Source organism: Leptodactylus fuscus, chromosome 6, assembly GCF_031893055.1.
Source record: "Leptodactylus fuscus isolate aLepFus1 chromosome 6, aLepFus1.hap2, whole genome shotgun sequence".
NCBI classification, from domain to species: domain Eukaryota; kingdom Metazoa; phylum Chordata; class Amphibia; order Anura; family Leptodactylidae; genus Leptodactylus; species Leptodactylus fuscus.
Window position 1 is genome coordinate 110,933,699 of NC_134270.1, and position 17,798 is coordinate 110,951,496.

Sequence of the window (17,798 nt, forward strand, 5' to 3'; positions counted from 1 at the left end):
TTTCTTTTTTATTTATTTCTATCATGTTCTGCAGCAGTTGAGATGTATAATATGAGGCTCTGCACTAGGTGAGGGAGGAGGGACAGGTAACTTTTGCTGTTTTGCCTGAGAACACTTAGGGTAAGTTCCCATTAGGGTTTACTGTATGTATTCTTCTGTTCCATCATAGAAACAGAAGAACGGAGGGGCCACACGGTGGCTCAGTGGTTAGCACTGTAGCCTTGCAGCACTGGAGTCCTGGTGTTCAAATCCCGCCAAGGGCAAAAAACCATCTGCAAGGAGTTTGTATGTTCTCCATGTGTTTGCATGGATTTCCATCCCATATTCCAAAAAAAAAAGACATACTGATAGGGAAAAATGTACATTGTGAGCTCTATGTGGGGCTCACAATCTACATTTAAAAAAAAAAAAACCAGAAGAACGGACTAAACAGTAATAACAGATCCATCTAATGATAGACACAAGTAGATCCCCAGGGACCACATCGACTGTAATGAGGTCCATCAGGTAACTGCTCTGTTCTATAATTTTGTCAGATGGAGATGTTCTACATGTAGGTCTTTTTCATCTTCAATTTTATATGGACTCTGTGACAAAGGCTCCTAAGGAAGCATTCAATATAGCCTTACGCTGGCTTCACATCTGACACAGACCATTATAGTCAATGAGGTCCCTTGGGTTCTATTTGTGACCGCCAATTATCAGTCGGAGGATCAAAAGAAAGGAAACCCGGCACTGATGTGAACCTAGCTTAGTCCATCTCTGTAAAAAGGTTCTAGCGTACATTACTCAGCGAGCCACCTCTATTAACTCTTCTCCTTGTCCGTAGCAGTCATTCTACCTTCAGGCAATTATTGTAGTCTGTCTAAGGTTAAGGTTATACCACCTATTAGCTGGCTTGCTACAGTCTGCCATAACTAAGTCATGCCAGAGTATTGGTACATTTCTGAAGCACATGGTCCCAGCTTAAGTCCTGCCTACTGTACTCTTCAGCAAACCACACTTCGTTGTCGGACAAGGCAAAAAAAGTGACTAAACACATAATAAATATAACGCACACCAAGTAGGCCAGTTTTGGTACAAAAAGAATTCTAGTGCAGTAAATCCCCCATTGTCAAGCATTTTTTAACAAAACACTGGCTTTGCTGCTCAAGGAGGCCCCAACAAACACTTCCTCATATGCCAACTTAGGCCCGGTTTACATCTGCGTTCGGGTCACTCTGTTTCCCTTTCTGCATTTTCTGTGCGGAAACCACACGGACCCCATTATAGTTTATGGGGTTCACAGGTTCGCTTTTTCATGCGGATTAGGTTTCTGTTCAGGGGAGTCCCCAAGTGGACTTCCCAAAAGGAAACCCATGCACAGATGTGAACCGAGCCTTACTAGTTTCTTGTTGAGTTTTTGAGTATGAAGGCAAGACGGCTATTGGATTAACTATATACGATTTTTTATTTTTTTTTGAAAAATGTTAATTTTCTTAAGGAACCTTCACAATATATACACAAAGTTCTCATATAGACGATGAACCCCATATTGTAACAAAGGTTTTTTTTATTTTTATTTTAAATAAAAGCAAGAACCAAAACATGAAACCTCTCAAAATGTTTATAAAAAGCAAAATATGAGACTTAGTTTGTACAAAATAGTAAATATGATTACAGCACTGGTTACAATAAAGACTATACAGTCAGTGATCCATAAACGAGCTTCCTTCCCTGTGGCTATTTTTACTGAGTTGGTAGGCCCATGAACTCCTTTTCCAAAAATATCTTTTATGGTTTCTGCATTTATATGGAACTCCAGCGTTAAAGCGTTTTTTACTTCTACAACATTCATGGCCCATTGTAAGGAAAGTTCATCAATATCAGATTGGTGGGCATCCAACACACAATCCTATCAGCTAAAGTTGTGTTCACATCTGTGCCGAAGTCTCCATTCGGAGGGACTATTGTGGTGACCATCAAAAATCGCCAGACAAAAAAGGGATAAAAGATTTTTGTCCAGCGGTTTTAGTTTAAACAGACACCCGATGGATCCCCTAATACTCGATCTTGCACTGTTGGTATCCACTATTTTAGCAGTCCATGTGTCCATTGTTCTGGATCCCCTTGTCTTCATGGATCCCTCATGCATTGAAATATACAGAGGGATTCAAGAAAACATGCTTATAATAGAGTATAACCTATATTTTGACGGTCTGTTACCAACAACTGTCAAAATATTTGTAATGTGAATAGTCTCTATTCACAGATTAAATTGAAATTAATGTGACCACATGACGGCTGCTAAAGAAAAAACAGCTGTCACATGGCCAATTTTCAATGTCCTGGGAATACAGGTCAAATAATAGACTGACACTTGGCAACTGTGAAAGAATTTTCATTGTAGCAGTCAGAAACAGATCACAATAGAAGCAGTGGCGTAACTACCACCATAGCAGCAGAGGCAGCTGCCACAGGGCCCGGGACATCAGGGGCCCGGTGACAGCTACCCCTGCTACCCCCGCTCTTATCACAGACAAACTGTTGTAACTGCAATAAGAGCAGGGGAAAGCTTGTAGGACCTTGTGTGACTTCAGCCGTCACATGACTAGGTGGGCGTGTCTTTATAGCCCGTGCAGTCAGTCCTGGAAGAGCTGAAGTTAAGGAGAGATGTGCTGCTAGGTAATGAAGGGGAGGGATTAATGTGAGATGCAGAATGGAGAGTGTGTGTGTGAGTGTGTATGTATGTGTGGTGTGGAGGAGGGGGAGAGGACAGTGTCCTGATATCTGTGTATTAGGAGGAGGGGGAGGTCAGTGTCCTGAGATCTGTGTATTAGGAGGAGGGGGAGGTCAGTGTCCTTATATCTGTGTATTAGGAGGAGGGGGAGGTCAGTGTCCTTATATCTGTGTATTAGGAGGAGGGGGAGGTCAGTGTCCTTATATTTGTGTATTAGGAGGAGGGGGAGGTCAGTGTCCTTATATCTGTGTATTAGGAGGAGGGGGAGGTCAGTGTCCTTATATCTGTGTATTAGGAGGAGGGGGAGGTCAATGTCAGTAGATGGATCAGTAATCTACACATTGTTTGTATTCAGACTTGCCTGCAATTGCTGTGTCATGTGACATCCGTGCGTTATTAAAGATGGCCAACACCACCAAAGACTGCAGCAGAGCCAGAGACAGGTAAGTAACTTTCTTTTTATGTCTGTATCTCCCCTCGGTCTCCGATTATTATACTGTGGGGTCTGAAAATACCCCAGAATATAATAATTGTTCATGGGTGTTCATTATGGAGCATAATCCCGGGCGCAGGGGCCACAATGGGGTATAATACTGTGTGCAGGGGCCACTGAGGGACATAATAGAGCGCGCAGGTCGCGCGATCAATCAAGCTCTTCGGTGTCGGTCAGGAAGGGGGGGGGGCCATGTCAAAAGTTCGCCACGGGGCCCCGCTGTTTCTAGTTACGCCACTGAATAGAAGATAACACCAGCACAGATGCCACTCATAGTGTCACATACACTAACAACAATAGATGATGTTACACCTTATCTACTCCCTTTCCCTGTACAGAAAATGCCAGAACAGAAAAATCTCTCATAGACTTCAATGAGTCGGCTCCAGACTAATGCTTCCTATGGCCAAGTCTATGCTGTAAAGTATATCACTAAATGCTGTAAACAGAACAGAGAAGCTCAGGCAAAAAGACAGCCACATTATCATGTACAGACGATAGAATAAAAAAAATCTACATCCAAAATACAATCTCAAAATAAAAGCATAAAAAAATAAAAATATTTCACTATCTGGTTTTAATAAATACATTTAAAAAATGGTGATACATTGATTTTTAGTTGGCCATATACAAGATATTTATCTTTAGACCTCTAAATTTGGTGAAATCTGCTGAGAATCTGATGTCTGTGGTACAGAACCCCTTTAGGCTCAGGCACCATATTGTAGAAATGGTGCTTTTTATGTTGCACATTTTGCTGTTTGTTTGAGCCAAACCCTGGATTACCTATGCACAGGGTGGGTCACCAGTATCTGATCTTTGTGAGTCCAACACCCAGAACTTGCACAAAGCCACTGATCCAGCTGCCTCCAGCACCTAAAACTACAGCAGTAGATGGGAAGCATTAGCAACTCTCCTTTATAAGTAACCAGCGCCGCACTTCCCATGAGGCGACCTGAAGCGACCGCTTCAGGCGGCGCTATGCCAGGGCCCCAGGGAGGGCGGCATTTTTGCTTACCTAAGCCAGTCCAGGACTGGCTTAGCACCGAGCGGTGGTTTGGGGAGGCCACTGGAGCAGCGCTGCTCCAGCAGCCTCCCCTCACGCTCAGGCAGAGAGCAGGTCCTCTCCGTGCCTGCTCTCTGCCTGCGAATGGTGCTAAGTCCCGCCCCCTCCACTCCGCCACGCCCCCTCCGCTCCACCCCCTCCTCCCGGGGGGGGGGCGGCTTTCTATAGTTCGCCTCGGGCGGCGAAAGGGGAAGGTTCACAACTGTAAGTAACCTACCATATATATAGTGCTGGCTCTGCGGTACTGCAGCTCCGCTCTTATTACTGGCATAACAGGAGAGCGAGCTCCAGCCAACTCCACTGTTATATATTCCAGCGCCCAAAATCAGTCATATCAGCAATTTTTGGTGGCATCTGATTGTCTGAACCCTCCAGATCTTACACTGATAAACTTTCCTGTGGATAGACATTATCAAATATGCATTTGGGACTGGAAAACCCATATAAGCCTTTTGGTTAAGACTACAGACCTTAGACAGGAAAGTTCAGCCATTACTATTAAGTGTTTATCAGCTCCAGTGATGAGGAGGTAGATACAGGTTTTTTGGGTTTTTTTTTTAAACTTTTTATATTGAGGGGATTTGTTCATCCTTTTATCCACATTATATACAGCAAAGCCATTTAAAATCTGCCATCATAGAGAGAAAGATGGAAGCTGAGAGACAGCTGCAGCATCAAGGTCTATATTAGATGAAAATATTTTGTAGTGAGTCACAGGGCAGTGTGCTGTCAACAAATTATTAATTTTTGTCCAGCAGAAAGCGATCACCCAATGTAAGAATCAACTACTCACTTAGGCTAGGTTCACACTTGCGCTAAAACAGCGGATATCTGGGTGTTCTACAGGAGTTTGTTTTTACACTTACACAAGCATTTGATCCTACTGATCAGCCAGAAAATCTTTTAGTCCAATAGAGCTTCAACTTTCCTATCCAAATCGTTTGTGAACAAGGTCCTGCACCGGCAGGTAGAATCTTTTGTTAAATGGGTTGTCCCATCTCAAGAATCCTATCTATACTGGTAGTTTATGTAAATTGAAGACTTTTCCTAAATATATTGCTTTCAAAATTCTGCTTTGTTTGCCTGCTATGTGACTTATTCCTCCCATTGTTTACATAGTGTTGCTATAACCACGGACCTGGGAGATAAGACAAGTGACGTCACTTACTCAGTGACAGCAGAACAATCTGTTCAGCTAATTGCAGTTTGCTGATAAAGCCTGGTCTGTTATCTCTCTATGTAAACACACAGATAACACCCGAGCCCTTTCTGTACAAGAATCTGCATATTATTTCATCTGTATGAAGTGTTTTGAGACTTCTCCAGCCCATTTAGCAAAAGGGAGGGGGAGAGAGGAGAAATACTGAAAGTGAGAAGCAGACACTGCATATAGCCTGGCTGAAAGGCTAAGATGGGAGAACCCCTTTAAAGCTGACAAGTGCATTTCTATAACTATCTACAAAAAGTGGCTTATCGCCATGGACTATGTGGCTCTCAAGTGCACAACTTCCTTGGTACCCAGAACACAGGCAAGTCTGCTGACAGACTCCCTGAGCTAGTCTAGGCTTATTTCCTTGAAGAGAAGCCCTCAACTCTCTGACATGCAATAATACTTACATTCGCCATAATAGAACAAACCCTAAAGCATCTGTTTTTATAACTCTGCCTTGTACTGTTCCTGTTACAACTCGTGGAAATGTATGAATACAATGACAAGTGGATGTTACCATTTGCTCTTTCAACAAGGTGTGTCCACACACAGTCTATGGCTTAGGCTAAGGCCCCACATTACAGAAAACCTGCTCTTTTTTTCTTGCAGATTTTGCTGCATTTTTTGAGCTACACCCAGGAGTTGCTACAAAAGGAATGGGAAATACATCTCCCGTGTGGTAAACCCACTCCTGGCTTTGGCTCAAAGAACCACCGCAAAATCTTCAACAAAAAAGCAGCTTTTCCTTAGCCCAAGGCCCCATGTTATGGAAACACAAAATTTTTGGCTGTTGCGGAAACACACCGGAAAAAAAAAACAGTGTTTTACACTTACCAGTAAAGTAAATAAGAATCTGAGTAATCTCATCCACAGAGTGCAAAAAAAGGCTACAAGTTAAATTTAGCTATATTAGTGTTTTCCCTATATATTTAATAGGGGAAGCAAAAAACCCACTGAATAACATTGTGGTAAAAAAAACTTTAGCCTATGACAGTGACATTATCAGACTGCGTATAAACACACCTACCTGGTAAGAAGAATGTCAATTTATTAATACATTTCCAGAAGGAATTACAGATGACACAATGCAGACTTTTACAAAAGATACTATATGTTTACATTTCAATGGGAATACTAGTAGTGACCCTACTAACATAGACATGAAAATAGGAGTCCTCTTTAGGGTTAGGAAGACTGGCGGGGTATTTGCCCTGGGTACCAGGGGAATTATATTTTCACATCAGCTGTAGTGCGACAGGTTGGAGATCTCAGCTATACGTTATTTCCTCAAGACGGCTACAGAACAGAGCGAATCAGTCCATTTAAGTGACTGCTACATTCATTTCGGTTTATTGCAGGGATCCGCGATATCACACACATTCTGCTCTTGTTCTTTTACCGTACATAGAGTTCAGACGAAGAGCCTCATTACCTTATATTTCATACATGTCTGGTCTCTTTGCTTGCCTCCCTGAGTTAAGCATAGTCCTGCTTGTCTCTCTTACCGGTTCTTGACGTAAATGCAAGGTACTTTAGCAGTGATGAGCAGCGACGGTGTGTCTGGCTGCTCATTCCAGCCGCTCTTCATCAGCCATCTTCCAGTCATCTACACTATTTAAGTAATCAGTCTACCTTGTCCAGAAATGATCCGTAGCATTGTATTTCCATAGCTCCTGCCTATGCAATCATCCCAGCAGCTTGTCCAGAGAGGTTCTCAGCAGTCAATCCCAGCAGTCTATCACTTAGTGACCACAGACAGTCTCATCTCCCATTCATTCCGTCATCATCATTTTTGTGCTAAAAAGAAACCGTACAATACACAGTATATAATAAAGCATCTGCAGCAAAGCGATAATTCCCCTCAACCTTTCACTATATAAGCCTTTGTGAGATCCTTTTCAGATACATTCTCCAGAACTGCTCAGTGCAACAACAGGCAGAATGGAAACAGTCCGAAGTCCACACTGTACAGTCTTACTGCTTGCAGATTTCTTCCAGTGTAGCAAACTTTGGATCAAAATCATCCAGGAAGCTAAAGTCCATGGTATTGTCTGGGAAGGCGATAGAGTCCATTGAGTCAATCTGCTCCAGCTCTCCCTCGTAGGCATAGGTGCGGGGTTTGTATGTGCTTATTTCATCATCGACGTTGATGCCTTGAAGTCTCTGATAAGAAGAAGCAGTAAATTCATTATGAACCAGCTGTTTAAAAACCCATCAAAGGGTATTCCCAAAATATAACGTGATAGCATATTATTAGGACAAGCTATTACATTCTGATCAGTCGTGGTCCAACCTTCAGGATCCTCACCAATCCCTAGTGCTGTAATGCTTATACACCTCTGTGTTTAGTTCTAATTTTTTCTTGCACAGTGGTGCTCCAAACCACAGATGAGCAGAGGAACAGCAACACAGCTCTATTCAAGTGAATGGGGGCAGCTACAGCACCGCAAGGTAAAAGGTTCGCGGTGCTGAGTCCATTCATTCTTATGGTTCAGTAGGGATCCCAGAGATTAGACCTCAATTGACCATAAAACATACTTGACAACATCTGACAGCATAGATCCAGAAGAATGGCACGATTCATGCATCACACACATATTTAGGCAAAGTCATGTCTCTATATCCATGACTCCTACCCCTTTTGTGCATGCTACGACCATTTGCGACATGGGAAGACAATATGCTGGTTACTCCCCTTTAGCATTTTATCTTTATAAAGAGAGAGTGCACCCAGGGGCTGCGGGAGCCTTCCACAGTGCCTGGGAGATTTGCCCACAGTTACGGGAGTCGAGGAGGTCACCTCTCTTTTCACTTTTGAAATTGGCAAATATGTCAGAAAGTGTTTCTCAGACTGGAATACCTATGTAAGTGAAGAGAGCTGTGTCCAGAATCTCCATCACTATCCTCTCCTGTGTTATACAGACAACCCATTCTGGTACTGTATTTCCCCCTATACTGCAGGACAATTGCCCAAATGAAAATGGACTCAGATTTATTAACTCTCTATGTTGCTCACAGCAACCACTCACAGTCTAACTTTCATTTTCAAACTCCTTAAACAGTAAGAAATGAAAGCTGCACTGTGATTGGTTATTTTACTATTTGGAGAGAGGGAGCAAACAAAAAAAAACTACAACAAAAGGGGGGAATTTATTAAGACTGATGATTCTGATGCCAGTCTTAATTCATTCTCCACCAGGTACACGACTGGTCACAGATCTATGCCAGTCAAGGACTAGTGTAGATTTGTGGTATAACACACCAGTTTTCTGAGTTACAGTGAATTAACCAACTGTCTATAAAAGTGGCAAGTGGGACGCAGAGGCATTTTGCAGGTGCATCTGCATTAGTAAATGTGGGCCACCAAGCGGGTGTTCGCCACGCAGTATAAATAATACATTAGTTTCATAGCAATATTCATTATAATCATATTATAGTGATGCTATATCTGTAAATGTTTTTTGCTTTACATAATTATTTTTCTGTGAAAACAACATCATGGCTTTTCTGCTTTTTTTTTTTTCTTTTTTTAAAGTAAGTTTATTTTTTTTCTATATTTTTTTTCATTGTCCTAGTATGAGACTTAGAGGACCTTTCATGTCCGCAGGCACATGCGGCTTTATATACTGCTAGAAAGATAGTGCCCTGTTGTGTGCCCCTGGAGATATCGGTGCCGTTGTAACCACCCAGCGATGACACTGATCTGTCAGGAACGCCCCCCTCCCCTTCCTGAGTGTATTCATCCATGGACTAATACTGGGGGTGTTCTTCACAGCTCAGCGTCATTGCTGGGTGGTAAGGAACGCCCCCTCTGACAGTACAGGCCTATGGACAGTACTGTCAGTAGGGGCATAACTCACAGCCCAGCTACGCAGTCAAGATCAGCCTTCTGACAGTGGACAGAGATCAGTAATGGCACCAATATCTCCAGCCCCGGGGCACATAAAAGGAAACCGGACAATGTCCTGAATTCAGCGCACCGTCAGCTTCTATAACTGCATGTGCCTGAGGACAAGAAAGGTCCGGTTTAAAGAAGTTGTCCAGGAATTGGACTAACCCCTGAGGAGGCTAGGGGAGGTGTAAAATAAAATAAAAAAATAAAAAAACATATTTACCTGTCCCCCACACACCTAGTTGCAGGAAGTCCTCATATATGTCGCCAGTTCCTTAACATTGACCAATGAGGCCACAGCAGTCATGCAAGGCACAGAACTTCTGGCAACAAGACCCCAGTTATCCAGGGTATTAAAATATATGGCTTATCTTTAATATAGGCCATTACTTTTAGATAGGTGGGGGTTTGATTCCAAGTATCTCTGCCGTTCAGCAATGCTCTCGCCCAAGCTAGAGCTTCTTCAATGTTAACCTCAGATGCCATGTACTGCTTTATTCAGAACACGGTGTTTTTCATAGTGGCTGCTCTGAGTACTGCAGCATTATCCCTTTCAAGTGGTAACACTACATGTTTCATTACAGGACTCTGATAACTGCACTGTAAGTGCTAAAAGTGATCATGGTAAAATGAGACCCCACTTCAGTTCAGGACCCCATGGTTATATGTAACTGGAGTGGTTGCAAATACAAGAAATGTTTGCAGTACTATAGCCAGAAACTCTAGGTAGCACTTCCAAAGTAAAAAGATCCCTTTATTCCCACAGATGCGATGTTTGAGCCCTTAGGTGAGCTTTTCTAAAGCATAATTCTACTAATAAATTGCAAAAATCATGCCAACAGGTAATGTCCTCAAAAACTGTGAAGTACGATAAAATGTATGCGTTATGAGGAAATTGCTATAATTAACTACTGTGCATATATATTATGTGCTAGTGTAATTCCTAGAATAGGAGAAATACCAAGAATCATCAAATTTCAGCTTTTATTTGTACCCAGAATTTTGTTTCATGTTGCAAAGGTGACGTCTTCAATTGTGCACCTGGGCTGGAACTGACAAGTGGTGGCAGATCACAGCACGCCGTGACACGCGTATACCTTGTACTATAAGACATGCGTGTGTCCGGCTGTAATAGCATATCAACGCCTTTGATGGGTTTATTACAGTCACCAGCTGTGCAAGGTGTGCATTCCTCTGACTTGGATGTGATCCAGTAGTCGTGACTCATTACAGTTGTACTTAACACTTAAAGGTGTCTTCTAATTTGCCATGTTATTAGATTTGCCTATTGTTACTGCAGGGAAATGCCAATAGGTGTAACGATATAATTGTCGGAAGGGTGGTAAGTTTATATAAGCAGGACGTAACTTGGCTCCGACACCAATGAACAAGCTACGGGCTGTGGAAGGTATAATTATGTGCTGAGCTAGAAAAAATGCAGCTTACCACAGAAAGTTACTGTCAGGAGCCATCAAATCCTGTTCCTGCTGCTGTAATATTCGGAGTACACAAAAATGCTTATTATAGTAGATTAACTTTTAACAATTTACAGTCTTTCCAATCCATATACCCTGGGTTGGTGATGAGCACCAATGTCCTGCACAATGTGACAACTCAGCAAGGAGCACAACTGAGTGATGTCTACGACGAGTCACATCCTTAAGGTGACAGTTTGAAAAGGGCATGTTGGACATTAGAACTTTTCCAAGTAGAACAATGGAGCCCTGAACTTAATAGGGATCAATCACCTGCATGGAGACGCGTAGAATGGGAGGGAGTGCTCTTTATCACTAGCAGACTCTTAAAGGGCATGTCCATTTTTGGACAACCTTTGTCTCCTGCTTATAGTTTATTACAGTAGCAGAGCCAAATTGTTACAGATTATTTTCACTGCTGCATCTTAACAGAAAATATAATGCATATAGTAGAAGTGTTAAATAATAAATCTATAGAACTGGGTATACGATGGACAGACTTCAGAAGAGCTTGTCAAAGTTGAAGTGTTTTTTCCACTACTGATACTACATACTACATATGCTATCATTCTCTGACTGGTCAGTACCTAACTTCTGGGACCACATGATCCTTTTAAAGAAGGGACTGTAGTGCTATCTAAGTGTTTTTCCAATTCTCAGTGCTTCCCTGCACAGGGACATTAAGAAACATATACCATGCAGGAAACAGCAGGACAGCCCAAATATTTGACTCTTGCTTACACAGTGTGTGCTCATAAGGGTTGATGAACGAGCCAAAGAGACACCAGTCCCTCTCTTCTATGGATAAGAGGAGATCCTAGAAGTTGTAACCTTTACCAATGATAATACTATGACATATATTCTTCTTTAAAGGGAGTCTATCACTAGAACTCAGCATATCAAGCCACCCAGACACATAGATTAGGGTCACCTGAATCAAACTGTGTTCTGACCTTGTGAATCTGTGTCTCTGTTGCTGTTTTTGTCAATATGCAAATTAACTATTTGGAGCAATGAAGTTGTTGCTGCTTACATCTTTGAAGGGATGTCAATATCCTTGTTGCTCCAAAGAGCTCTTTTGCATATTAGTAGAAACATTAATGTCTCATGATGGTGAAAATTCATTGAAGATTTTTATTTACCTGACTGAGCATTTCTCCAATTTTCTCTGTAAATGCATTTTCATATCTGTGCTTAAGTGATCCAGTCCTCACGTATTTGCCATTCTATAGTGAAAACAAGAAATATGAAAAATCAATAAAAGCATACGTATTATGTGTTTGGTTTTTTTTACAGATTTATGTTCATTGAGCACACATAACTTAAATACTAGAAAGGGATGCCTTCTACCTGCTTGTAGTTTTTTTGGGGGGGTTATTATTTTATATTCTTAGATTGGTTAACTGCTTTATCTATAGGCAGTATTTCTTTTACGTTTAGGACATCTAGTGGTAAAACAGGGAAGTGCATGCATACATTGACCTGTTCAGGAGATAACTGCTCCATCACAGATAACACAATTATAGTGGTTGGAATTATTGCCAATCATTGTCATCTCCTTGTTAAATTGTTGGTTTGCTAGGCCATGTGTGCTTACTAAGGGGAGAATATGTTCCAAATATCTTGCCATTGTACAGACGATACCAGTTTTAAAGCAGCTTGGGAAAATAGAAGAAATCATCTCATTGCTTGCTGTTGGTGATACTACTACCTTACTTTTGCACTTATTTAAAACCAAAATCCTGGAAAACCTTTAAACTGAGTCTATCAACCCCCAAGCCAATACAACTGTCACCACTGTGCTATAGAGTACATTACAGTGATAAACAACATACAGTACTTGCGTAAGATATGTAACTTTTATAGATTTGGAGAAAAACAACTTTGAAATCTTATGCAAATGAGGCAGTTGGTGCACTGGGGGTGGGCTTTCAGCTCTGTGGGGCACCGCTCTTTTCACTCACACCCATACCATCTTCTGCGTGTGACACCCTGCACAGTGGTAGCTGAACCTCCTACTGCTATGACATCCTCATCCTAGTATAGTAGCACAAGAGGAAGTGAACACCCGCCCCCAGTGCACCAAGTGCATACCGCCCCAACCGTCACGATTTTCGCGGAACACTCACACTTTCCTGCCCCTGTCCCGCCGTCCCGTGCAGCTCCCTACATGTCCCACTATATCCCTTTAATGATTTACTGATCAATCATTCCTCCGATCACCGCCTGCTCTTACAACAGATAAGAGGCTGCGGTGATCGGAGGAACGCTTTACTATGGTTCAAGGACCTTGTGTGACATCACACGGTCATGTGACTAGGTGGGCGTGTCAATGTCCCGTGCAGTGAAGAGAGGAAGAGATCCGTGTAAGGTACTGAGAAGGGAGGGGGAAGGGGGGGGATCTGAGATGCAGGATGAAGAGAGTGTCTGTGTGTCTGTATGTCTGTCTGTGTTTGTCATTATACTGGGGGCAGAGATGGAGGAGGGACATGAAACTGGGGGCAGATTAAATGGGGATATGAAACTGAGGGAGATGAAACCAGGGGCAGAGATGGAGGAGGGGACATGAAATGGAGCAGATAAAGGGGGCACTTAAAATGGGGAACAACTGGAGAGGGCATTAAACCGTGGGATGAGCTGGAGGGGGACCTGTCTGCCTCTAGTTGCCCCCAGTTTAATGTCACCCTCCACAGATACTCCTACGGTTTAATGTCTGCTTCTAGTTGCCAACCGTACTTCATGGCACTTCAACTGCCATTTATTTATTGTCCCCCTCCAACTACCCCCACTGCAAATGTCCCCCTTCAGCTCATCCAGTTTCATGTTTAAACTGGGGCACCAGGAGAGGGACTTACTACTGTGGGGCAGTTGGAAGGGGGACATTACAATGTGGAGACATATAATGTGCGGGTGACTGTAGGAGGATTATACTGTGTCGGGGGACATGAAAAATGAATAAGATTGGGCGGAGTCCACATAAAAGAGGGCGGCACTAAACTTGCTGTGGCACGCCATGCACGCCGCACATTTTGTCCCTCTTTCTATTGTTCAAAAGTTGGGAGGTATGCAACTGCCTCATTCGCATGTCACTTCAAAGTTTTTTTTCTCTAAAGCTACAAATTTAACATAACAATGATCAACAAATATTCTTGGGGGAGCAGGTAGACTCCCTCTAATGACTGTTTGACAGAAGTTAGTTATTTTAGATCTGTGGCATCTCTATGGACATTCAAGTCATTACATATATATTTGTATCTAGGCTGGCATTTTATGTAAGTGCAGTTCTTATCTACAGCAGGTATAGATTGTATAATGCAAGGAAAAGACCTTACCTGATGCCATGTGCCATTCTGGCTCAGCATGGACTGGTTTCCCTAAAATACATTCACATGTTATATACATTTCACATCTAGCCAGACAATAAATGCAGTGTGAACCTGGACTAGCTTGCGCTGAAGAGAGCACACAATCCAGTTATAAAGTCCAACATGACCCTTTTAATAATTTTATTGAATCTTATGTATCAAATATGGGTATAATATTATATCAGAGAATGGGCTCACATGGGCCCTCTTGTCTTTTTATGGTCTAGTCGGAGCCCAGTTAGTGATCTTATACAACCAACGATTTCCTCCCTCCTCTCTTACTATATGTGCCATCTGACCATAACTAATAATACTAATAATTAGAGAATTGTTGTTGGGGCCATTTCGTAATATTTAGTCAATTTCCTCTTCAACCAGTTATTTTAAGTTGACTTACCGGTGGTGTCCAGGTCTGATTTTGTCCTGTGCGCTTTGAAGCAGATCGTATAAGTCCAGCACCATCCTGTTAATACATATATGATTTCTAATATATACTGTTATACATCCTATTAACTTATAGAAGAATATTGAATATTAGAAACCAGCAGAACCTTTAAGGCGGCTCTGGGCTATGAACTAAATAACTTAAACTTACTAGTAGGGACTGGGTGGAGATACTTAGAGACTAGTCACATCTCTACAATAACATACTTGTGTACATTCAGAATTCTCCTTTATTGGAGCCACAGTCTTTAGACTACCTATTATACAATTATTAGAACACATCTCCCTTTTTTGTACAGTCAAAAGGGCAGCAAAATGTTTTTGCAACTTTTGTGACTGGGTTACCAGAGATAGTATAGGAACAGCCACCCGGAGCACAATCTGTTGCTTTAACAAGTAAAGTACTTAAAGGATCATGAACATTCAGGAGCATAATCCACAAGCCAGTTATTTACTAATCCCTTTTTACACTCACAGTTTCCCAGGGCTGATGCTGTGTGCGTGCTGCAGGGGATCGTCCAACTGCATCCTGATACAAGAAAGCATAACATTTATTATGATTATGGTATATGGAGTGTGAAGTAGCAAAGTACCAATAAGAAAAACACTTACTGCATCCCAAGAATGAACCTGAGCCCTTGGAAATGTACTCGAGAGGGGACGTCCAACTGCTTCTTTATCCTGCAATGAAGCAATATATGATAAGGTAAATGTCCAATTCAAGGCCTATACAAATATATGTCACCATAGCAAAACTTAATATGCCCACAATTCAGTGAGAGTTCTAAAAAATGTACAACTTTTCTTTTATTAAAGGGAGTCTATCATTATAAAATTATGTTTTGAAGTAATGGCACGTTGGAATAGTCTTTTAAAAGGCTATTCTACTCCTCTCATTTTCTTGTGCTCGTTTCTGTAACAAAGCGTTTCTTCTGATATGGAAATTATGCTCAGGGTGCACACGGGGTTTTCCCCCAGTGCTCAAAGCACACCAGTATCATCAACAGTTCGCCACCCCTTAGTGCCTCCTGTTCACTCTCCCTGAATCTTCTCCTCTTCTTCTACCTTACGTAGCCATACAATGCTGCGCTATACGTGGTTGAAATCCTGCGTATGCGCAATCTGCTCTGCCACTTCCGGTTTGGGCAGAGCCGACTGTGCATGTTCAGTCGGCCATTTTGTGGTGGTCTGTTACATGATTTCAGCCGCAATTAACGCAAGATCGGATGCCTACGCAAGGCTGAAGACGAGGAGAAGATATAGGGGGGTGCACAGGAGGCATTAAGGGTCGGCGAGCAGTTGATGACACTGATGTGCTTGGAGCAGAAGGGGAAAGCTCTCTGTGCTCCCTGAGCATAATTTCCAGAAGAAATGCTTTATTTACAGAAATTGCAGAGAGCACAAGAGAATGAGAGGTAGGAGTAGAATAGCCTTTTACAAGCTATTTGAATGTGTCATTACTTCAAACCGTCATTTTCTAATGATAAACTTCCTTTCAAAGTGTTTTTGGAGCCCCATGGCACTTTTCATACTAAAACTAGGGCTGGACGATTATAACCCCCAAAAAAATAATGATTAATTGAACATTTTACCTCAATTCTGATTAATGAACGATTAATTTGAGGACACTCCTTTGTTACCAAACAGGCCCACTATTAATTTTCCACTGAGTTTTGCTTTCATTTAGTGACTTTTCAATCTGATCTAGGAATCTTAAATTCTCATTAAATAGCGTACAGTTACTGACATATCCTTCAGTAACTGGAAGTGTAAGACAAGATGGCATGGATGGAAAGTAACTGAAATAATTGACGTCAGTAACTTCCTATTTTATTAACTGAACTGACTTTGCATTTCAATTATTTTTCAATCAATTGTTGTGCCCTACTGATGACCTATATAAGAACAGGCCATCAATATCTGATCAGTGGGGGTACAACCCAACCCTGCACTGATCAACTGTTCTGGGACTAGAAGCCTTCAAGTTGATGATCACTGCAGCTCTGTCACGCTGTGCCTCACATTTTACACCAGACAACAAATCCTCTCTTGTAGTGATTGCAAGTAAATACTGTGGATATATAGTTGGGAAGCAGGAGGAGTCCAGCACCAGGCCCCCTCTCACTAATTGGCCTTTGGCTTCATGTTGAGTATCCCACTGGTCCAGTTGTTAAAAAATTTATATAAGGTAAGTAACTACCTATGGCTTAATGTTTATTATCTATTTTTCATCAGGGTGCAGATATATATATATATATATATATATATCAGGGCACAGTCACCTCCTGCCTTATCTGAAGCTCAAACTATAGCTATGAACCAATGACTCTGAATAAGCACAAGCTTATTGCAGGCTTGTAGAAAGCTAGTGCATGTAAAACTGTCAGATGACCCACAGGGACACATCCACCAGCGGGCCTGCACTTGTGTTGAATGTAATCTATCCCATAAAACTGGCACAAATGACAGGACAGCCAGTCTAGCCCTCTTTTCAGGAAAGTGATATGGTTGGAGTAAAAAAATGCCACTTGCAACAAGTACTGTCACAAGTGGCATTTAAAGAGTTGCCGGCCACTTTTTTTGCACCACAAAAGTGACATAACCCATAAAAAATGTGCCCTAATGAGTAAAAAGAATGAAAACTGAATTCCACATCTCACAGTAAGGCCTTGTGTACAATGCCATAGTACAGCTCCATAAAGAAGATCATGGGGCCTTTACTGCAAATCAGTTTGTCGCCTAGCACAGAGTTTTTTCTGACACATATACGTCAGAAAATAAAACAATGGCATGTTCCATTAGATGCCCTACAAGAGCAAAATTTGTGTGTGCTGCCTCAAAAACTATACATAAGGCCTTTAACTCAGAAGGTTTACAACTATGGTATTAGTTTACCTTTATAGCATGACCAGTATTTCCATTTCCATTCGCCATGAGAACAGCCGGGGATGCCTAGCAGTGTAGAATGAATAGAATTTAATGAGATGATATCTTGATATTTATACAAATTATATTCTTGTAGTAATATTATAAAAGAATTATAAAATGGCTTATATACTAGATCATACTATATACAGTACATACGGTGGTAGATGGGGCTATAGCTAGAGACAAATCTGTTAATCCAGAGAGTT

General features: G+C 41.8%; 1 protein-coding gene across 1 annotated transcript in view; it reads right to left on the reverse strand.

Moving 5' to 3' along the window:
- Window positions 1-6,684: 6,684 nt before the first annotated feature.
- Window positions 6,685-17,798, reverse strand: part of CDH26 (cadherin 26) — a 60,038-nt gene continuing 48,924 nt past the window's right edge. Inside the window, exons 14-20 of the mRNA XM_075277004.1 lie at window positions 17,560-17,616; window positions 15,277-15,345; window positions 15,140-15,193; window positions 14,623-14,683; window positions 14,188-14,231; window positions 11,998-12,081; window positions 6,685-7,651 (exon numbers count right to left, since the gene is read on the reverse strand). Coding sequence (XP_075133105.1) covers window positions 7,463-7,651; window positions 11,998-12,081; window positions 14,188-14,231; window positions 14,623-14,683; window positions 15,140-15,193; window positions 15,277-15,345; window positions 17,560-17,616 — 558 coding nt within the window. The 3' untranslated portion in view covers window positions 6,685-7,462. The remainder of the gene's footprint in view (window positions 7,652-11,997; window positions 12,082-14,187; window positions 14,232-14,622; window positions 14,684-15,139; window positions 15,194-15,276; window positions 15,346-17,559; window positions 17,617-17,798) is intronic.